Genomic DNA, 24,242 nt, shown 5'->3' with positions numbered 1-24,242 from the left:
TTCATCAGTTTGCACATCAAAATCGCACTCTTGACCAGAGCTGAAAATTTCAGAGTGCTGTAAGGAGAACAATTACTAAGATTTCATTAGCTTTAGAAAATATACAATGCATTTACTAGTTTATTATGAATTATTATAAATGAAATGGAGCTGCCAGAGAGAGTCCACTGATTTTTATAACCAATTGCCCGTACTATAGAAAGGAGCACTGCTGTTCTGTATATTTTTTCCTCCCACAGAACAGCTAGGACAGCTTTTTTTAATCACTGGAAAACATGCAAAAGAAGCCATCTTTTCTGCATAAACTGGTTTCTACTCATTTCAAAGAAATTTTTACTGTTCCTGTCAAATGTAAGAATTAATAGTACAGTAGTATTAATAATCAATATTTATGACAGAATCCCTTTGGCAAAGTCACCATTTTATCTATATGAACAGAAGTATCAAAATCTTATTTCCTATCGCCATCCTCACAGGGGAACCAAGAGAAATCCCTGGACAGCAGTCACATTAAAATTTACCAGTAGTTAAAGAAAAGGCAACGCATTCCTTTAAGCAGAAACAAGTACAGAACACACCTCTGTATTCCTTGAAAAAACATTAACACATTAAAAGTCAGCAAAACCAAACTTCTAACTCATGATAGAAGCAAATCATCTGGCTATATACTGTTTGCAAAACTTCCGCTTACATCAAGTTTCAGCAATGCAAATTATTTGCAATTTTGACACAGCCAGGGAAATTGTCAAACACCAGCATTTCTTTAGAATTTAGCACCTCTACCAAAATTGAAGGAGGTACTAATGCACTAGTGAAATATGTTTTGGGGCATTGGGGAAGGTGAGGAGGGTGTTAGATAGGAAGACTGGCAGAGTAAAGTCTTATCAATCTGACATAAAACTATGACAACTATAAAAAGCCTACATTTGCCTAATGACAGCGTACTTCATAGGCATCCAATGTAGTTTAATGGACTAATTATATTACCTTGTAGCATATCTCATATTTTGTGATGGACTTCGACTATACAAAGAAACATGGACTATCCATACCTAACATATTTAAGCATCGTTTCAAAGATCCGCTTTTGTATGTTATAAAGCTATATGTGTAAAACATAAAAAAGAAACCAACAGCAGTGAAGTGGGACCATGCTGGCTTAGCAACACTGAGAAGATCAAACTAGAAGGTCTCCTTTGCTCTGGGAACTTTAGATGTTCCTGGCTATTAGCACACTGTATGCCAGTTTAGATTAATAGATCAGGCATGTATTTGAGAATTAAGTTTTCATTCTGAAGAAACTACTACATCCAGGCTTTATATTTAGTCCTTATACTATCATCTGTAGATTTAGTTCATTTTTTCCTTTCAAGCTTTCCTTTCCAAAAAATAAAAATAATTTCAGGAATTCTTCCAGAAAAAAATTCATACTTTTTTCCAATAAAGTATAAGTTTCAGAAATAAAAAAAATCAATATAAATTACTTCATTTTGCCACCAAAAATTAGCAGACCATTAAGAAGCATTTAAAATCTCAATTAATACTATTTTTTCAAAGCTAAGGCTTATCTTAAACAACATCTTAACATTTTACCCAACATAGTCTTACTCTCCAATTGCTTTCCATCATGCCTAAAACGATGGTAGAAATCTCTTGTGAATGTCCTTCAACATTTCCACAGAACACTCAGCTTTCTGAGGTTCTGTGATCAAACACTGCAGTCTACATACCAATTTTGGTTTTTCTTCCACTGCAATAATGGTTTGAAAAACTTGCAGTTTCTCAATTCTGCTTGCCTATGGTGGTTGGGGAATGTAGTAATATAACCGGCAGCAGGGTACAATATTCCTTATAATAAAGTTTGACACTTAAAATGAAGTAACAAAAACATATTTAGAATATGATTTTTAAAAAGTCAAGTTCCAGAGGTTAACCAAGACAAAATTCTTCTTCTTCCTAGTGTGTACTGTTTTATGCTGTATATAGCTTTCTACTAAGTACTGTGTGTAAGCACGAATACATAACTGTCTGTGCAAGGAACTCAACAAGTATTTTTTTCAAAAACGGTTAACTGAATGTCACAAGACAGAAGAAAAAGTAACTAACAGGGAAGGAAGCAGCTTATCCAAAATGGCAATCTATTAAAACTCATACTCTTACCCAAAATCATCATCTATTAAATCCATAGTCTCAAAATCACATTACCTACAATGGATTGGATGCTCAATTTTAGATCGATGCTCTCATAGCAGCTCCTCATGAAAGGATTTGACTCTACAGCTTTTCTTAAGAAGGTAAATGACTACAGCTCCATTAAATAGTTTGGCAACTATAATGGATCTCTGCTTTCCTATGATCATTTCTCTTTAAATATAATAGCTTCGATCAAAATATACAAAAACAGTGTATTTAGGAGATCTAAGATACTCAATATTTGCTTTATCATAAAATATATGGTTAAAGAAACATAAAATGTAAATACAATATATATGCCAAGAGGACAAGAGGCTGAAATTAACACTGCTGAAAAATCCTACTTTTTTTCTTTGTTCACTATTCTATTAATACAGTGATGAAATAGAAGAATTCAAGCTTTCTTTAAAAAATATACCTTAAATATATTTTCCAAAATGTGCTGAGAGATTTTATTGAAGGGATGATTAGAAAAAGCCTGTATGCTTAAATATGACAAAGTAATGTAATTGCAATTACCAAGCCTGCACACTCATGAATTGAATAAAAATTGAGTCTAATAAAAGTAACGTGACATTCATTTGAACAGGGAATACAATGACTAATTCAGCCACTTGATTTTCCATTTGTATTTTCAGTCACATGAGAGACTTTTTCCAGTCTCTTTCCTTCTTCTGAAACCAACACTTTGAACAGTTTGAACAGTAGAACAGCTTTGGATTCCAAAAATCTTGTATTTTAACGAATTTTTTTACTACATTCTGCTCATCATGTCATTCAGTTACCTGAATCAACAGAAAAGGATGAGCAGATATGGATTATTTCACAATTAAATCTACAGAACCTTTAGAATTTATTGCTTAATTGAACATCTTTTGCCACATGAGTCATTCACTCCCAGACGACTGCATGATCGAATTTGACAACTTTATAAAAATACAGTTCTTTTCTCGGACAATTTAAAGACAGACATATATTTTTGAATATTCTTAACTCAGTAATCACCTTAAAAGAGATTTTATTATAAAACTTTCTACCAAGAAAGCAGTATCACTTTATGTGTTCAAGATTTAGCAGGAAAAAGAGTTTTAAGCTGAGTTACAAAAATCAGGAGCTTACAAAAGAGTTTATTGAATTTCATTAAGTTGTGTGGTGCATAATGCATTCAAGACTAAGGCATTCAAAAGTAAGCCACTGAACCTTGACTTTTGTTTTGTGGCCTTTAAGAAAGAAAGAAAATGTTAGAGAACATTTTTTCCTTTTTCCTCTTATTATTTTGAATCAAACCAACAAATCTTAATGCTTAAATATGGTCATAGTGAAATTAAATAATTCAGGACATGATAAGTTCTTTCAAAAATTTGAAAATATGAGAGAGATGCAAAGAAACCTTCCATCTGAAATTAGCTCAAAACACATCCCTTATTATACATAGCTACATTGTTATAATAGTTGCTTTTGTAAGACTTTTGCTATGTTGGCCATCGGCTGCTTACCGATCAGAAGCTAAGAAAGCATGCGACTTTTACCTTGTACCATTAAGGATGTAATATAACTGGTTAGTTAAAAGAAAATTAGTAGTATCTACCAACTCCTAATAGTCCAAATGGTATCAAAACTAATTCACAGCACTGTCTAAGAAAAAAAGATCTATAACATTTTATCTGAACTGTACAGAAGCACTTAGAGTGAAATGTATGATAATTAAATGCTGTTTTTCACATCTCATTGTACCTGACCTACTTATTCAAATGAAATTTGAATTATCAAGATTATATTATCAAGATTGAATACTCAGTTTATTTATTTATGACAGCCATTTCCTTTCAAGCTTTTCTCAAGAGAGCACAGGGTATGTTCTTCTCTAGAAGTAAGTGTGTACTAAAGCCATTTAAAATGTACCAACTAGTAAGTTCTTGCTAACCACGTACATGACTAGCTCAAAACTTTTCCCCTCAGAAGTAAAAAAGTATTAGGAATAGAAAAAATGAAATAAAATCTAACAAAATACAATACCCATCCAGGCTTACAATACTGCTGCATACAAACATTAATGTTTTGTGAAAGTACACTGTAGCTATTTTCTAATGAGTATCAATTTCTAAGGCCAAAAATATGAGAAAGATTTTAAGCAAAGTTTATATTTTTTCAATGTTTTCATATATTCTACAACAAACTAGATAAATATGCCTGTCATCATAGTGTTCCAGTGACTGATGACTGAGTACAGAAATAATTTGCTTCCCAAATGCAATATTAAAGTACTTCCCAAAATAAGGATTTCATTGAAAGAAATTTCCAAATGGAGTTATATCAACAAATAATTTATAGACAAGAAGGTGAATAGGAAGAAGATCTAGTCGCATCATATAACAGTGTTTGTCAGGGCTGCAGCCACAGGGGATTTATGAATTGCCAGATTTGTCTATTAGCAAACAGCCTAGTTTCACTGGAACTGGGAGTATCTTGGTTCTTCTATGATCGGAAAACATGATCAGGGTAACATTACTGGCTGCAGGTGTTTAATTTGGCCAAATATTTGTTAACTACCTTCAACTGCAGCAGCAGCTCACTCATATAAGAGGACAAATCAAATCTAAATAACTGTATTAGCAGTTAGATCTGGTTCTCACATTCTGCCCTGAAGAAACCAAGGTACAGCACACTCTGGGGAACGCACAAAACCAGATGAGCCAAAAAGGCCTGCACTGTGAGAAATTTTTTGAGAAACATTGGTTTGGGTAATACACTTTTTTCTTTCCATGTTTTTTATATTTTTTTTAACCTGTATCATGTTTACAGAAAAGGTGTAACCTTTGAATTGTAGTGATGGTGATTGCCATTAAAGTTATCCAGATAAATTATGCTTACTCTTATTATAGATTCAATTTTTTACTCAGTCTTGATGCTCTGGGATTCTTTGATTAGCTAATAAATTGATAACTCAATTCAGGTGTAAAACTCAAAAAGTATACACAAAACCCAAGAGCTAAAGAACTTCTCGAGTTTTTTTAAAAAGCCTCAATTACATTGATTTGACTGCAGGCTGCAAGCCTCTTCTGAACTCACGGCATCAGTGGGCCACTTTACGGACAATAACATCTTGCATAAGAAACCCCTGGTGCAGACCACAATCTAATATGATTATACTTTTGTACACTGTTATAGCAGTCCTTGCACTTCTGTTTCTCTTCTAGGAGAAGAGGCTTCAACATGAAAAGCCTCGTACCTTTCTACACTCCACCCTCATTACACAATAGCCCTCAAAAATGCAAACACACATAAGGTAGTATTTGGTAATTAAAATATTGTTTACCTCAGGACTCATTTGCAGCCTTAATTAAAGAAAGTCTTGTAATGAGGATAGAGTGTACTTTTGGATATTTTTCAAAGGCACCTTTTACTTACGTCAACAGGTACCAGAAGGCTCTTGCCAAGATGTTGGTTAAAAGAGAGACACCAGGCTTCAGTGTAACCATTCATGTTAGGAACATACTTCTTTATTGTCTCATCATTCAGCCTCAGCCAAACACCATCATCATTGTGGATCTATGGGAAACAAGCAACAAAAACGAGCCATGCCCTCCTGTAACTGTTCTGTAGCTAGCAAGGATTAACAGACTTCAGACAAACAGACAATAGTAGCAAGGAAGTAATGATCTTCACTATGCTGATAGAATGTAAGAAGAGGTAAAAAGGAATATTGACAAAATCAGAATTTCAAAAGCAATGGGAGGCGTATCTTTTTAGTAGGCAAGATGTGAAGATAAATTTAAATCACATCATGCAACAATAAGAGTTGCTTTGAGAGAAAAGAGGAAAGCAAGCCAAGCATTCACAAGCTTCGGAAGTTCCCCACTTTCCATTTTTCCACTGCTGACATCACTTAGTAAATTGCAAAAATATTCCTTGTATATGAAGTTATATTGTAAGAAAAATACATGCATAGTAGTCTAATACACTAGTGATCTTTCAGAAGTGTAAGTGAAAGATGTAATGAAAATGACACCTACTTCTGAATTTTTGTGCAGAATCGAAATAGTAAGTCATGAACAGCTAAATCCTTAGAGATATTATTATAAGATGAACTCTAAGAATTTTGTTTCCTCATATCAGTCTCAAAAGTTTGTTACACAAACAAGGGTTTTCAAGTAAGTAAATTAAAAGGAAATGACAGCTTGAAAAACTGAATTAGTAAATATTTAGATTTTTGCAATTTATACTCTTACATTCTTAAGTTGTATATGTCAACATCTAAACATGAAAAAAACCATTATTTGCATGAATTAACTTTACATCTTAGCCCAATTTTCAACAGAAATGTCTTATTAATTACCTCGTCAATGAAAGTGATGGATCCATTGACTTTCACTATGCCTATTTGCTCACTCTGAAGGGAAGGGTGGCTACGGATACGAAGCCCTGCACTGTCCTTGGCCACAAATTTGCGAACCTAAGAGAAGCAAAGGAAGACAGTAAGGAAGAAAAAATTGGAACAGAGTTCTCAAAGAGTAAAAAGAAATAGGTTTAACAGATTCTGAAATGCTAGTGATGAGATGGCAGTCTTAGAGTTACAGTTTGTTGCTAGTTTCCCATGGCTGCTGCGTGTAACTTCACTTTTTTACTACAACCAATAAAATCATAAAGTTCAAAAAACCCTAAAAGTAAAAGTGCATTGATTTAGTCTTGGAAAGATCTGTTATACCACACAATATTCAGTACAAGCTTCCGATTTTTTTAACTGCCCCCCCCGCCCCCGCTCCATTTTATTCATTCTTGCAAGTTTGAAGGGTTTTGACTTTTCAAATTTAGTATTTCCAGTAACGGATCAACCTGGGATTACTGGTTCTCATTTGCACTACCATAACATTCTGTTTAGTCAGCTTTTTGGCCAAAATTTTGATATTCTCCTTAGCTAAAGAGTTTAAATAGCCATTTAAAAATAGAGTAAGAACAGATCTTTCTACTTCTTAATTTTATTTTTCAAACAGGTATTTCAAGTGTTTCTCCCTTTTTTCACAGGAAGGTTAGACCAGATGCTCCTTGTTACTAGTTTGATTTACTACAGCCTCCAAAATCTCCCAGTTGTTATTCATTATCATTTTTTCACCATTCAAACACATTATCAGGCACCTGTCCCACAGAGAACAAACATAAGCCATCCTTTCGTTTTCTGGTTTTAAGAAGTGCATATATTCTATGCACATGGTATAAAACCTTTTTCTTGGAAGGTTATTTTCAAACTTTGCATGTAAAACTGAAAAAAGTATCAACTGAAGTATGGACTCAATCTTTAACTTAACATAAAGCACAGAATGATATGGAAAGAATAAGCTCGGGAAAAGATAATGAAAGGTAACAGGTAAGTGCGTGAATTCATTTTTTTCCCCTAAAGAAATTATTTATTTTAACAAATGGTATTTATTTTAAGGCTAATTTAAAAAAAAACAGAAGCATGTAAAGAATTTCAAATGTAACTTACTCCAAAACATGCAAGGTTTTGCTTACTAACAATCCTGTTACTCCAAGGATTTGGATTTCTCTCAACAGGCAAAACTAAGACTTCCAAGGTCCTTGTAAAAATGTAAGGCTGAATCACTGCTGACAGCATTCTCAACATAGACAAGCCTATAAGCAAAGCCTTGCAAATTAGGGGTCCCTGCATTATTACCCCAAAATCATATGACGGGTTGGCTAGACCTTGGATTAAAAACTTGAATTTAGAGGAAGAACAACTCACACTCAAGATTTGGATACGCACAGGCCTGGAAAGAGCATTTTTCCCCTTTGCAGCAGCTATTAGTTAAGAGAAAACTTCAAGGTGTAACTACAAACTGTTTAGGGATCAGATCCACTGACAGACAATACAACAAAAAACAGATGAAAAGTTCTTTTATGCTCATTTCTGACTATCATGAAAAACTTAATTTTCTGAGTCTTCTTTCTGATATAGCACCTCTTTGCTTGTAATATTTCTTTATGGCACAATGGTTCAGTAACTGTCCTGTAACACCCCCATAGTCAGTTCTTCCATGGAGCATAAACAAACTGGACTCCGACCAAAAGAAGTGACTAATGCAGAAAGGCACAGCAATTAACATGTACATCTCCCTTACAGTGCACAGCAGTTTTCAAGAGCTTTGTTGCTGTGCCTTCTTATTTGGTGAGTCTAAAAAGAGGTACACCTCGCAGCACAGAAAGGTGTATAGGATAATGCAACCTTAACAAGGGGGTTAACCGTCTGTGAAGGGATGCAGAAAACCACCCTCTATCCCAAGCTTTTGGGTTTGGTGTTTTTTTTTGCAATTGATGCTAGCTACTTGTTCAGTCGCGAGGACAGTAGAAACACTCAAAACATGTTAGTGACCAATCATTCCGGTACTAGTCTTGCCCCTTCCAATACAGCTAAATTAGGACTGCTTTCTTCTAGTTGGTTCCAACTACCCTGAATTACATTACATAGCTTGAAAGATAATGTTTTCCTCAATAGGAGGTGGAAGAGAATTTTCTGCAAATGAGTTAATCTAAGTGTCACAGCCAATGAGGAGGCAGCAGTTCTTGTGGGTCATATACTACAGGCTGAATACAGATCACTATGATAATCTCCTTTACCAACTTGGATAGACAGGAAAACCAGATTTTCATCTGACTTCAAATAACAGAGAAGGAAGAAGTCAATACAAAATCATAATATAGTATCCATTTTCAACTTGCAATTCAAGTAAGGTTTGACTACAAAATTGGATGGCCCACTGCCTCAATGAAAATATTTTGTTGTTTCTAGTTGAGAACAGATCACCACTGACAATGCACTGTCAGTGTCCTTTGGTTATAATTATCTGAAATTTCGCACTGACAAAGAAGAGGAAGAAGCTTCTAGAGCTCAACTAAGCCCTTTTTCTCAGTGAAACGTGATTTGGTATATTGGACTGTCTCTAACACGTCTAACCTGCATTCTTGGCTTCAGAAGCATGGAGCACAGTGCAACAACTACCTTTCTGTATTATTTACAATACTGCTCTTCATACACAAAGAATTATTCTAACCTGGTTTGTTATGTGATTTATTATGACACAGGAGAAAGAAAACTGATAAAATGATTTACGATGAAAGGTCTAGTGTATTTTTGCAGCAGGCTCTATAGACACTATATACAGGACAGAAAGATGATTCCTCTTTCAAAGAGACTACAACTTGGAACAAGAAACAAGACATGCAAGTAGAACAACACAGGGAGATGGTTAAACACACTAGGTAATGCCTCAGAACACCAGAGGCCTAACTTTTGTCAAGTATTTTTAACTGTCATGAAGTCTGTTACTTGACAAAACGTAGCTATTATGTATGAACCAGTCACCTCAATTCCCACTGTAATAATTGAAAAGAAAGACAGCACTTCCATCCAGCAATTGATCTCATCTTACATCAGATGCGTCCCTCACTTTGGTGACAGCAAACAACACATGATGATCAGCTTGGATGGAGATATCATTAAGTTCTGCGAGATGAATCTCATCCACTAGGAATTGGGAGTTTTAATTAAGATAATGAAGTAACCAGGAAGTCTTCCTTCCAAGAGAAGGGAGAAAGCCTAGAAGTATTTTTTGAAAAAAAGAATGCAATGAGGATAAAAAATTGTGTGGAAACTAAAGGTAAATTTATTATTTTTGTTTTGAGGTGTGGGAGCAGGGAAAAGAATCTTGTTAGTGGCAGAAGCAGACACTGGATGCATTTGCTGGGGAACTGTACAACAAAGTTACTCTCTCTAGATTATTCAGAAAGTTGGAAAACAAATAAATCAGGACACGCTGTATAGGTAAGAAGTTGGCAAACACCCGATCCTTTTTGTAACCATGTATTTCTTAGCCACCTTTGCAGTTCTAATAAGACAGGGAAGGATAACCTTGTGGTATTTCAGAATTCCACATCTTTTAATACAGGTTTATTCCATGAAAAAAAGATTCAGCGCCTCGTTTAATATCCCTTCCTTTGCATCTAAGAGGAAGTGGAAGATGGTTCCCTCATGTGGGCATTTTCCTTATAGCACTGCCACACCACCTTTCTGCTTTCCTCCATTATTTGTGTCTGCTTTAGTCCTTCAGTGTGGAATGATATGGTGAAATGGGGAAGTCAAAAGCTACAGAAAGGATAATCTTTAAAAATAAAATCATTATATTCTAAGAAAGGAAGATGTCACTGAAGAAATTAATTTTGATTTTCATATTGACTGAAGAAAGATCCTTATCACAAAACAAACAAAATCTTTGTAAAGCCTTTTGTACAATTGATTTCATAGCACAATATCAAAGAAAAAGGACTAATAATAGCGCAGAACGCAGTCTGTGGCTTTCATAATGGTTGCACAATGTTGGTGTGACAAGCCAAGACTAAGGCAGTTTCTGTAGAACTTCTAACAGTTTTATTAATGGATAGACAGAAAGAAAATGGAATGAATATCTTTCATTTTATCCAGTATATTAATTTCATTCCATTCAGCACATTTGGATTCCATGATCTTAGAGAGATCTTTTCCAACCTTAATGATTCTATGAAAGTGATTTGCAAATATCCTTAAGTCCTGCACCACTATAACATGATAAAGTATGTATTAAACAACAATAAAATCTCACTCAAATGTAACTATCTGGGTTTTTTTCCCAGTTCTCCAAACCTTGTTTGGTTGAGGCTCTGCTTTTGGTTTAATAAGTTGGGTTCCAGGAGGTATCATTCCCTTTGGAGGATCTTTTACTTTCACTTCTAGTCCAGCATCTATAAGCAAACAAAGACTAATTTTAAAAAAAAAAAAAAAAAGGGGGATATATCAGTCAAACAGTAACTACAGTTTATCTGTGCTACAACTCAGAGTAGGCAAAATAACCACTCGTTTATCTGTCTGCCATAAATGACACTTGCAGTCGCCTTGTGATGCAAAGTATTACTTTCTCAACATTTGTATCTTCACATGTGGAAATCTACAGATACATAAATTCATGTTGTTAATAGATATCTGTCATACCTTGTACACAGCACTATTAGGTAATTTTGTATCCTAATAGCGTCCGTAGGGGTATGTTTCAAGGTGAACACAGAAGAGTTAAATATTTGAGGGGTGCAAGTAAAAGCTTCAGGAAAGGCAATAGCTTATGCATGCTGTACTGCTGCAGATGCTAATCACAAAACGTGAGAACAGATAAGAGCTTCTGAATCCAAGTTACACAACCAGAAAAGGCCTATAATGTAAAGAGCCAGCATCTTTAATTACCAACATTGTTATAAACCAGAAGGTGCTGGAAAATATCTCAACACAGTAAAATTCTCAGATCATGAAGAAAAAGACACGTAAAGAAACAGTTCAAGCTTAAGTAACAGATGGATATAACCTTGAGTAATAATCTTAAAAGAAATTGTTTTAGCAATCACCATTAAAGCCAAACTATAAAAACTTAATAGCCTTGGCAGATCTTTTTGGGTTTTTGTTTAATTTTACAGGGTGACCCTCTGAAGAGCAACAACTTGAGAAGAAGCAACCAGACCTAGTGATAAACCTGTCGGTTTCATTAACGTTCTTTTAAACAAGCGTGGCAGTAACAGAAGGAATCTAGAAGTATCAAGAAGGCAAAAGGTTTGAAACATAGAAGAAATTAAGTGCTACTAGGACTTAAGAGGTAAAAAGTTGAGAGAATTATGGGTCAAGCATGGGTATATGAAAGCTTGAGAGGGGATAGTAAGATACTATGATAGAACCAAAGCAGAAGTAACATTGAAGAAAGATGGCATAGGTAAGTATTGAAGGATATTCACACCTGTTTAATGACTAAGGTTAACAACTCTATTCTAGCATTTCTAAAAGTTAAGTCTATGCAATGAACGAACACATTAGAATCCGTGTAAAAATATAACAACAGCTGATTTAAACTATGGTGTAAATTTTGTCTTCAGGGATGGCAGACTAGAAAAAAATACAATCAAGCACACTGGAAGCTCCTATGAATGAAAATGTTCTGGTTTGAGGAACAAAGATAACTATTGATAACTATCTTTTATTAATTTTATCTTCTGTAGGTAACACACAAAACTGAGTATCCCATTCCAATCCTATGCACATTATGTGTACGTGTATTTATGAGTATCAGTTTACATATTTACAAAAGGTGCTGTACAGTATTGGGAAGGAGGAAGCTGGTCCTGGCGAACTTGCTTAAACCCTCCTATGGGCTCCTGGCCTAACTACAATGCCTCTGCTACCATCTTCGCCATACCACCAGTAAGATTAACAGGGGACAATTCAAGATACAGACATTTTTTGAAGGGGGAATCTTTCCATGGCATACTATAGTATCTTATAATATAGTCCCTAGGATCAGCAAGACAGCTAAAATACAGCTAAAAGTCTTTCAGCAAGGAAGAAACCCAAAGCATTTAAAATTAGTACAAATAATTGCAACTTAGGATAGAGTTTCAATTAAGACCACGCTTTCTCAATTTTCCACAGAAGAAATGACATTATTTACTTCTGCATGGTCAGGAACAATTTTCCCTTTTCCTAGGTTCTTCAGTGGCTTTTTTGCCTTTAACTATACATCTCTGTCACTCTCTTGTCACTGAAACAAGATATTTTTCTTGCAACATTGAGAGTAGAGAATAAGAAACTCTATTAATCTTGGAGTCCAATGACATTATAAATACATGATTTGCCAACTGTATTCCTATTTCAAGGAGAGAATAGCTGTGGTCTTTTTTCTTTTGAGAAAAAAGAGGGAATTAGGATAGAAGGCTTCTGAACCAGAACTTGGGTGCTAGATTTTGCTATGAACTTTAACGCTAAATCTTATTAGCACGAAAACATACATTTATTAGTATACAAACTGGATATAATATAAATTTCTGCTTAAGTATAGTGAAAATTAAGTACCTATTTCAATGCCATCTATAGTAACATGGATGGTGTAAAGACCAACAGCTCCGGGAGTCCAGTTTGCACAGTATGTACCATCATTATTGACTCTGATCAACATGTTTTCACTGGGTCTAGGCATAAACAAAACAATTAAAATCATTAAACAATTACTGTCTTCTTGAAAATTGTTTGTAATACTTTGGAAACTATTCTTTTTTTTTTGTCTTTCAGATCATCTAAAAACCATTTTTCCCCATCCAATGTACTAATCCCATATTATTTAGAAGTTATAAACATCTACACCACATTTATTTATAGCAAATGATGAAAGAACACATTCAAAGAGTAGATAATACAAATAAGGAATCAACATTAAAACAACTAAGAATGAAAGACTTTAAACAGAATCTCTAAATTTAAGAAAACAAAATAATACACAATTTTTGTAGTGTTTCCACCTTTAGACAAGATTATTTGGCAGTCAAGACTTGTGACTCTGGGTGTAAGCAGAAGTGACAGGATATATTAATTTTAGTCCCTATTAAAAAGTAATTCTTTAACATTTACCTCTTTGGTGTTGGTGAAGCAAAGCGTAGTTCTTCAAAAGAATAATTTTCATATGCCTATAAACAGATGAAATTCAACAAAATCAACAGTTATCAATTATATTAAAATCATGAATAAAAGAAAGCAGAGTATTTTCTCAAAGAACATACTAATCTAATTTTATACTCATCAGAAGCATTAAGCAGGGAACCAGAAACCAATTCCAAAACACAGAAAGAGAAACACATACACATATATACATACATGAAACAAGTATCTTCACTTTCCCTTTAAATTACCATTATTTAGATAATAAAGATACTTATTGCTAACACAAGCTTTTTCACAGTCAAGTGTTTGAATCTCTTCCAATCTCACTTGCATAAAAACCCTTTGAATTATTTTCATGAGCTAGATTTCAACTTCCTTGTAGGCACAAATATCCACATAGTATCTAAGGGATACAGCACCATGATGATTTGAGTCAATCTAAGTCTGTGCTGGCATGATATCACCATATTGCTCTCATCATTTTGCATACCATAGAAGTATACAACAATTTAAGTTGTAAGAGACCTTCAGAGGTAATAGAGTTCACCCACCTGCTCAAAGTAGAGCCACCCTCAAAAATTACATCCAACTTTCAAATTAGGTCAGCTTGTTCAGGGGTGTATCCAGTCAAGTTTTGAGAGGATTCCACAGCCTCTCTGGGCAGCTGGTTCCAGTGTTTGACAACTCTTTTTCCTCCTAATATGTAACTGGAATTTCCCTTTTCACCAACTGTGTCCATTGCCCCATATCCTTTCCCTGTGCAAGTCCAAGAAGAGTCTGAGTTTGCCTTCTCTATAACCTCCCATGACAATGTCAGTGTCTACGCTAAGACTACTGAGCCAGTAGAAAACTAACCTTAAAAATATAAATAGTTTATGCCAGTTTAATTCCCTAGTCTAGCCTGGAACCATATGCTTTCCAGAAGATGGATGGGCTAGATAAGCCTAAATTGTTATGAAATCACTGCCTTAAAATAAAACAAATCATGATAAACTAAAGATATGTCACAGAACAAAAAAGGAAGGCAGCTTTTCAGTAATCACTGTAAATTGAAAGAGAGAGTGCATACATCTGTTCTGAGCACGGGTTGGGGTGAGAATTTCAGAGAATGCTGTCAGATCATTAAATAGTTTAAGTGAAATTTAGAAAACACCCCTTAAACAGCTGGGAAGCAGCCATATGCCATTCAGAAAGCATATAGTATATAAGATACCAGTTATAAAGGCTAGATTTCACTGTTCTCCCAGCAGAGAAAATCAGAGACAGTTCAAGCAATGCAAATAGTTGCCTTATCTGACATAATCTGGGCTCTGAACACCAACGTGCGGAAATCCCTGAGATTCTGGAGTTTTTAGTTTGATCTGTCCGTGACCCAGGACTTTTCCAACACTTTCTGTAGCCTATCCCTATAGCTTCCAAATATAGGCAGTAGCACAATCTTAGTTATTTGCCTAGGGCAGTCGGACAGCTCTAGATTCATCAATAAAGGATCCTCTTGAAACCTTTTTACCAAGCTCTGTAGACTGGCAGAAAAAGCGATAAATTCCCTGAAACTACCTGAAACATTCTCCATCTCATGACCTGCCAGTAAGTGTACACTGTCTATAGCACGAGATGCAGTCACGACTGCACCGTCCTGCCTGGCTGCTGAAATCTTTTAAAATGTCTATTTGAAGAGGAGGGAGACGGTGACATAAAAAACAAGGTCCAGAATACCTAACAACTCATGCTACTGCCACCAATAGGCCAAACACTGCCTCTCTCACCACTGTGGAAATGGCTGACTGCTGCTTAGCTGGAGGAAATCTGAAGATATATGGGATACAGTAGTTTTGAGATCAGCAGACAGTGCATTGAAGACCATGTGAAGATAAGAAAGCAAATGTGTTGCAGGTCAAAAACTGCAAACCAGCCCAGTGGATCTACCAATGGAATTTTGGATCCTCTTTCTTTCTACTCAGAGTGAAGAAGAAATTCCCTCTATATTGAGGTGCTATTTCCATTGATTCCCACTAGAAACAAAATGGTTTCCTTTCACAGTTTCTTGTGAAATGACTGCACTGAAAAGCCCTATAAGAAGTAGGTAACCATAGTCCCAGAAGTGCACAAAGGATCTCAGCAAGAATATCTCTGGGCTGCAATGGTTGCTGAGTTATCAGATTCCCATGTTAAATCAAAAACAACAGAGGGAAAAGAGGTGGGATAAGAACATTTGAACATACATGCAGATCAGCCATTTTAAGTCTCTATACAAGATGTGGTTTTGGGTATCAGTCCCTCAAAACATGTCAGTTTATTGTCATGAGGTGAGAAGCTACATTTTCTAATCATATTTGGATGTTTCTATCAAGTACTGATACAACATGCAGGCTGGTATAAAATGAAAAGGCCAGGGGACAACTGCATTTTACACTGAAATGAGTGTGCTCAATAATGCAGGGAGGGAAGAAGAAGAGAATTTTTACACTTTCTTGAATCAGTACAGTTGTTAATAAGCCGATCAAGAACAGCAGGTAACACATCTGCATTTCCCACAATGTCAGACAGTCCGTAGTTTAAGCAGCAAGATATCAACTCTTTTCAGAATTCAAAAAAAAAAAAAAAGTTAGTTAAAGTTTTGGATCGAAGACTTAATCTGAAAGGAACCTCTGGAAGATTCCCAAAAAAAGTCTTAAGTGTAGAAGCCAAGCATGTTTCAACAAGTAGAGAGAAACTTTTTGTATTTTACCTTGGTTTGTGTCTTTTACTTTTTTATTTTTATCTTTACAAACATTTGTACTGTTATTATCTACTAAAATGACTTTAAATGAATACTTACATTTTCATTTTATCTTAGTCTGATTCAAGTTAAAATTTATTACAAGTTAACTAGCTAACGTCAAGCATTCCTCACTCAAAGGGTCCATCAAATCTAGAGATTAATTTCTGGACACCTTGCACTTGCTCCACAGTCAGTTACTCCAGAGTACCTAATGTATTGCAAGGTGTGCCACTGTAACACTTGTGTGAGCAGGTTTAATACCTGTTACTGGAAAAGAAGAAGCAGGTGCCTGTGGACAATGGTTATCAGAAATCCCACCTAGGTTCCAACTTTGAATAAATAATGTATTTCCCACCCCCCCTCAAGTCACTGGTAAAAATACCAAGCAGCATCAAGCCAAGAAGTGATCTTTGCAGTACCCCAAGTGGAGAAAAAAAAACAACAAACAAGCAAACCACACTTGTCTCCTTGATATACACTCCTTAGTTCTAAGTATCTTTTCAGACGTGTGATTTAACAAGTTTTGAAACCATTTGCTGTACACCATATTTATTTCATAGTTCCTTCACTGATCCATTAAGACACTATTTAGTAGCCAGTTGCACTACTTACACATAGCTACTGCAGCACTATCCTCTGTAGAAAACAACCCTCTACACTCTAAAAAATGCTACTTTGCTGATTACCCTCAATAAGTCCATATTGATTACACTAAGTATTATCCTTCTCTATTTCCTGATTAATCATGTGCTTATTAAGTTGTCTAACCGCGAGTTATATACATCATGTCACATCTCTTAATGTGTCAATATATTACTTATATGTAAATGTATCGCAGGTTCTAAAATATACCCAAAATCAATACTAACTGTTCAGTTTTCACCTCTTTAAAAAATTGTTGCTGGCAAAGTCTCTGAGCTGATCCATTTGACAGTGGCTAATTTCAACAGATGTTTAGTATTTATACACTGATACACAAATCATTCATATGGTTTTTTTTACTATGCTGAGCTCCTATTTTTTCCTACGTTCACCAGTTATAGTTTTTAATATAGATTCACTACAACACTCCAACTCTATATGGATACATTGATTTGACTTCCCCTCCACCATTTCAATAGCTGTTTTCATTTATCCTGAGTGATTCAGACTAGTTTGTTAATCAGTGTAATCAAAATCAAAGACAACTTTTCTTTTTAAATGCTAATCCAGTTTACAACTGCTTTAGAGTTCAGGCAATTGGCCCTTTTGATGCACCTAGTTTTCTGCTGAACTTAAATATAATCAGAGTAATTTGTAATTAATGTATTTTAGATTGTGACCAAACTGAAATATACTTTTTTCCTTCTCCTTTGCATACCTTTACACACTTTGAATGCTGAATTGCATACTTATATTGCTAAAATGACAGCAATTTACCTTCATCATTGTAATAGCAATGTATCGAGCTTCTTTTACTATCATTGGCTCATATGAAGAATCAAGCTTTGGTGAAGGAAGTCCTCCAAAGGTCATATCACTGCTAGGGGAAGCAGCTGTTGCAGGACTCCCTGGTATCCGTTGCACCTTTTTAACTTGTTCTTGTTGCAAGGATGTTTTTTTCTGAGAAACAGGAATAGCTTTGACTTCTACCTACAATAAGACATGGAATACAGAAGATCATTTAGGGAGAAGACACACACACATATTCTTTTAGATCTGATAAGGTACAGGGACAAAGTGCTTAGAGGACTCACTATAAATCCAGCTGTGTCAAAAACCTGTGTGTCTACACTTAACACTTTGTGAAGCCAAGCACAGCATCTCTGAAAAATGTAAATGTACAGGAGAGAAGCACCCAGCTGACTTTGCACATGATCAGTAAGGGCCAGTGTCAGTTCTGCCAGTCCCAAAGCACTCCCTGGGAAGCAGCACGTAGTCTGGTATCCTAGCTAAGTTTTCCCACAACAGAAAATGCTACGAAGTAGGGAACAGAGCCTTCCAAACGAGTGTGCAGGTTTCAGAGTGAGTCATCAGGGCCTGCTAGATCTGGATCAGCAGTGGCCAGATTGGATCTTGGCTAGCTCTGCCTCCCTACTACATCAGCACATTTAACACATATTTTATCTGACTTTTTTTTTTCCCCCAGAGATACCACAGACCTCCATTAGTGCAGGTAACAGAGTCAGCTGTACTTAGTTCTCTGAGGAAGAACAGACTCTCTGGAAAATAAGTTTACTCACCGCTCATCCCAAATCTGCAATAAAATGCGTTTAACTGCTGCAGATTTCATATGCTGTTTTAATTTACTGGAAGTTATGTCAGCACATTGCACACCGAATGAGTCCAACAGAATGATTAAATTGAATCAAGATTTGTTACTTTAATACATTAATGAAGAAAAATAGTAATTAAACAAGGAATCCAGCAACAATTTTGATGTGTGTATTTTGACATATCCTTATCTTGATTGATAGAGTAAAATCACTACTGAAAAAGTTTTCTACTTCCTTTGTCACACATTTAAGTCAGTAACCACACATTTAAATTGCAATCAAGCTGCGTTTGTGACTGATTCTTGTGTTACTGTTGTAGACTCAGAGTTCATTAATGCATTTACAACTCACTGTAAGATAACTGTCAATTATTACATCCTATATAGGAACAGATTTGAGAGTTCTTATGACAGGAATTATGCCTTTGTATAAGGTACCTCACCTACTTTTGGGATTGAAGAAAAGCAAGTCTAGAAAATATTCGTACTATTCCAGAGTAATAGTGGGCTTTAAAACACAGATGTAACCTAAGTTATTAAAACAATGTGAAAAACATTTTGTGTTCAATTTGTTTTGTTTGCATGCTTTGCTACTTCAAATCAAGCAGCCAACTCTTATACATATCCCATAGGTTTTACTCCAAAGCCTGCCAGGGTTTTCCAATTCTACCTGAGGCTGTCATGAATACTTCCTTTCCAGCACTTCAACAACAACAACCACCACCACCACCTCCTCCTACAGGAACTTCCAAATATTAGAAACAGAAATGGGGGAAGTGCTGTTGTTCTAGTCTAAAATAAAGTGACTATAAAATGGTCCATCAATGGATTCTTTTTTCCATCACATTTATTCAGTTTAAAATTTATAATACTCTTTCCTGGCTTACAAGTAAAAAAATGGATTCTTGTCACCTTACACATCATCACTATCAAACATCATCTACAACTGATTATTTCCACAAGCTACACATGTGTAGCTCCTTAAAGACAAGCTACACATGTGTAACTCATTATAGACAAGCCACAAATTGCGTGAAACAGTGTTGCATAATACAGAATTTGATAATTTTGTGGATTTAGAGGTAAGAAAGTCTGACTACACTGAATATACAAATGCCACTTTACACCCTATACAGGAGTATTCTGTGGAATATCTACAACAAATACTAAAAGAAGGCATGATGAAGTGTAAGAACAGCCAAGATGACAATAATTACCTTCATATTAGGAACATGAACAACATCCCCATACTGGTCTTTTGTTTGTACAGTAATAACAGTTGGCCAACCACATCGAATGTCATCCTTATTCAAAATCAATGATGTTTTTTGAGGGTCAGCATATGAATCTGGCTGAAGCCACCTACAGCAAAGACAAAAACTTAATATTAAAATCTCTTACAGGCCCCCAAAAGATAAATTTTTACTCTGTACAAACATGACCTCCAGCTAAGAAAAGACGCAGAAGGTCTGAATACTTAAATGCTTTTACCTAATATGTTAATAAAAACAATACAGTCAAATAGTTTTAACTTAACTAATATTTGATGTAACTATTAAAGTTCTATAGCTAGTTGCATAGACAAGCAACAGTGCACAGGTTTTGAAATTTAACACATAACTAAACATTTTCTATTTGTTGCGAAACTTAAACATTACAACTATAAAGTAATGGGTTATTCATGCAGCACACAAACTTTTTACCTTGCAAGTCGTCCACCACTTGATCCTGGTACACAAGCAATGAAATCCTCCAGAAATGACTGCTCATTGCTTTGTACCTGCAGTGGAAGATTTCCTTCAAGAGCTTCCAAAATGGTTGGTGAGTGAGATAGTGCCAAGCCTTTCCCGAGAATGCCGGAGTGAGATTTGCACACCTTTTTTTTTTGCGGAGGTTGGGGTGGGGATGAAAGGATAGAAACAAAACAACTTTTCAGTATTATATTTTCAGACTATCCTAAACTGCTGAACTGTGACCAGGAGAAGAGTGAAGAGAGCCGCTCTGAAAATGTGACCAATGAGCACGTTCCCAAAGAAAATAAAAGGCTAGAGATATAGAAAGGCAGATCTCTTAAGAAAGATATTTTTGGGTGAGACAAAGTAAAAGTAATCCCTTCTTTGTGAGAAGGGAAGGAAGGATAAAAGATGCATAAAATATTTAACAGACAGGACTAAAAGCGAAAATGAATCCATTACTCGCATGCACACTCCTAGCTCATGTTTTGAATTAGAACACAGTGGGTTGGGTCCAAGAACAGATCGCGGAAAAAAATATTTTTTTCAAGGAACATCTGATTCCTCCTTGACAGTTTCTGTTTACTGTTCTGTCATCTAAGGCCTATGCAATGGTGTCATACTGTAGCACAGATATGTTTTTCCAGCAAGTACTATGACAACTAAATTTGAAAACAGTTGCCCTGAAGATAATTAGGAGAGAGAGACAGAATGTGAAAACTCCTTTTTCACTGTGCATCATCAGCTAGGGGCTATAATTAGGGAGCTACTGACCAGCACTAGCTCCCATCACAATAAATAAAATATATCATCAATCCAGAACAACTGCAGTCATATTATTTGGGACTTGATAAATATTACTGTTCAACTGAAAAAGTGATTTTATTTCTGTAATTACAAAGGCATGTGCAGGATTAATTTTGGTAACATCTAAAATTTGTTAAATCTTGCAACCTCAGCCAGACACCTATATATTTTGAAATATATTCAGTCACCTAACTTCCTCTGTGATCTTTTATGCATTTTTTCTAAGCAGATTTATTTTTAGAAAGATTTAATGTAAATACTAAACTTCTGTAAGACTTTCTTAAACTGTTTTATAATAAGTCAGATACCCTCCTATTATAAAAAACTTACAAGTGATTTTCTTCCATAGCAGTCAAAAAGTTTCAATGCAATTATGTGCTGAAGTATGTTGCAATGGAAAAAAAAAGCAGTGGTATACCTGTAAAGCAGCCTCTTCAAGAATCTCAAGATCTTCTTCAAATTCATTACCTGCTGTAAAAATAGAACTTATTTTCACGACAAAAAATAAACTCATTTTTCATAACAATAATATTGACATTTAGCTACATATGATGGAATGTGAAATTCAATTCTGTTTAGTGAAGCATTTTATATTACAAAATTTAAGTTTGAAAGATGATGTGTAACATTTTTAACCAGCAGTTGAAAGATTAATATTTTCAAGTAACATAGTAAACATGCAGTACTGTGTAGTTCAGTGCACAAGCAAGTAAACAATATACGTTACACAAAACAAAAATTTGGTACTTGTCTTCTTATCTCCAAGACAGTATGTATGGCAAATCTTTGGATGTGACCAGGTACTTTCAGAAAAAGATTTTGGGAGGTCAAGATGGTTTCTAGGAAGCAGTACCTACGAGTATGCACCAGCTGCTCCCTTGTAAGAACTTACACTAGTAACAGTATTTGAAAACCTCATGAACTGCACAATTTTGTAAATTATGATTCCTCCTAAAACATAAAACTCAAATACGTTCTATTATACAATATTTCTTTCTCACAAATGCAACTCAAAAGTCGGATTCCAGGGTGACCAGAATTGCCAAACACAGCCTTTTAACAGAAAAGTAAAACAGGTAAGGTTACCATATTTCTACTCTCTCTCAAAAACATGTCAGGCAATTCTACCAGTAAGAAGAGAGAAAGAGAAATGAGAAGAACCAAGTCGAAGGCATTTTTAAAATTCAAAGAAATAAAGGTATATAAAAAAACTCTGCTCTCAGAAATAACTTCTACCAAATTTGAAACAATTAGTGAGTAATAATGTTAAATACACCGATCAATTCTACATTGCTGTTTAAGTTAGATCTCGGTCACAGACCAGATCTCTCTCTTGCGAAGAAGTATCTTAAATTTGAGCCTTGGACAACTGGCAAGGAGGAAGTATGACCTTTTGAACATGGTAACTCAAAGAATGTTTGGGTATACTTTCAAAGACAGTTTTCCTAATATATGAAGGAATCACTGTCTGGTCCATCTTCCTTTGGAGCAAAAAAGGCTAGAAGCCTTCTCAATGTCCTTTCAAAACACCTTTTTTCCTAATGGTTCTAGAGGACTACTTATACAAGTATTTGGCTACTTGTATACAGAATATACTCACTATAGCAATTATTAAAAAGCAAGGTATTTGTGAAGGACAATCTCCTTAAAGTCAATAGACCAACATATATCATGCAAATAAAGCTGAAGATGGAAGGGTCCTATAAGGATGCCAGTAACAACTATTAACTCTGATTTGAAGTCAGTTCAATCATTCTATTTTCCTTGACAGAAAGTTTCCAGACAAGTCTTTTTTTTTTTTTTTTTTTCACTCCTATGATGCTCTTTGCACAACCTTCCACGAATGTACCTGGTGAGAATTTTCAACCATGTGTTTCTTATTTCCTTTTCTTAAAATTCTGCCACATTCATGAAGTTTCTTATTGTCTTCATGCCAGGTTTTAAGAGTACTTAGTTGGATCCAGAGGTCTAAAGAGTATCTGGGAAATAGAGCAGGATTTACTTCACCTACTTTTGGGCAGTGAAGCATGAGATAATGAGCTCAGACTTAGATATTACAAGATATCTTTACAGCAAATGGAGGAGAAACAGGCTCCTCGTTTGGGTGATTAATTTCATTTTTCTTACATCTTCATCTTTAGGATGACATCAATCAATCTCTAAAGATGTCTACATTAACTCTGAAAGAAGGTTAGAGCTACTAGCTTAGATATAGATACCTAACTTCTAAATGCCAAAGTTCAGGCATTGTAAGTTAAGTTGCTAGTTCTTTTCTGGAGTGAGCCTTTTTCTTGGGTTACTTTCTTTAGCCTGTATGCATCCACATGGAACAAAGGTAAAATTGTAGAAATTATAAAATGGAGTATGAGAAGTCTAACACAAAAGGCCTTCTTGTGTGTATGCATTACAAGTCTTCTATATGATTATATAGTTTCTTCTTAAAGGACACTCCATTCCACTAGTAAGATACTGCTCTGCATATGGGCAATGGCAGTAATATGGTATTTTTTAAGACACCATTTCACTTGCAGCAAAAGGTGGAAGATACATAATCTAGAATGCAGAAAAAGAAAAAGTAGTTTGATACTAAGTCATTTAAATGTTGCTCTAGAAAACCACATTTTACCTCTTTTCCTGCCAGTGTTTTTCTGAGACACCAAGCAAAACACATAAACAAAGCAAAATTACAGACAACCGAAATCCATCTTAAAAAGGCTGCACAGTGGTTCACATCTGCAAACACTAACACTGCTGCCTATAATTCATCAGTTTTGTTTATTCACAGGGTCCAGTGGTCTTGTAGAGAAACAATAGACACATATGATGCCTGTTTGTCGTTAGCTTTGTAATATTATCAGCAACAGTAACATACTTGGCTAAAGTCCTTGAGTTGATGTTAAGTAAACGATCAGATGAATCAATTGTAATTATGTCAGTAATTATGTCAGGAAACTCTTTACAGGCAATGCATCTATCCTCCCCCTCTTGCAGATCATACAC

The 24,242-nt window shown here is 35.3% G+C and overlaps 1 protein-coding gene across 35 annotated transcripts in view; it reads right to left on the bottom strand.

Moving 5' to 3' along the window:
- MYCBP2 (MYC binding protein 2) overlaps positions 1–24,242 on the bottom strand; it is a 205,058-nt gene that overhangs the window by 59,791 nt on the left and 121,025 nt on the right. For 25 of the 35 annotated variants that reach the window (XR_012671212.1, XR_012671208.1, XR_012671207.1 and 22 more), the window contains 9 exons: positions 21,661–21,713; positions 20,406–20,578; positions 19,920–20,064; positions 17,868–18,080; positions 13,658–13,713; positions 13,106–13,221; positions 10,865–10,962; positions 6,530–6,646; positions 5,602–5,742 (listed from right to left, as the gene is read on the bottom strand). Coding sequence is in view for 32 of the 35 variants with exons in the window: in XM_075138847.1 (XP_074994948.1) it covers positions 5,602–5,742; positions 6,530–6,646; positions 10,865–10,962; positions 13,106–13,221; positions 13,658–13,713; positions 17,868–18,080; positions 19,920–20,064; positions 20,406–20,578; positions 21,661–21,713 (1,112 nt within the window). In the remaining 3 variants the exon portion in view is untranslated. The remainder of the gene's footprint in view (positions 1–5,601; positions 5,743–6,529; positions 6,647–10,864; positions 10,963–13,105; positions 13,222–13,657; positions 13,714–17,867; positions 18,081–19,919; positions 20,065–20,405; positions 20,579–21,660; positions 21,714–24,242) is intronic. The other 10 variants (XM_075138673.1, XM_075138686.1, XM_075138766.1 and 7 more) reach the window with 3 other exon arrangements.

Source organism: Calonectris borealis, chromosome 1, assembly GCF_964195595.1.
Source record: "Calonectris borealis chromosome 1, bCalBor7.hap1.2, whole genome shotgun sequence".
Classification (NCBI taxonomy): domain Eukaryota; kingdom Metazoa; phylum Chordata; class Aves; order Procellariiformes; family Procellariidae; genus Calonectris; species Calonectris borealis.
Note: the sequence above shows the minus strand (reverse complement) of the source record. Positions and strands in the feature narration are given on the sequence as shown.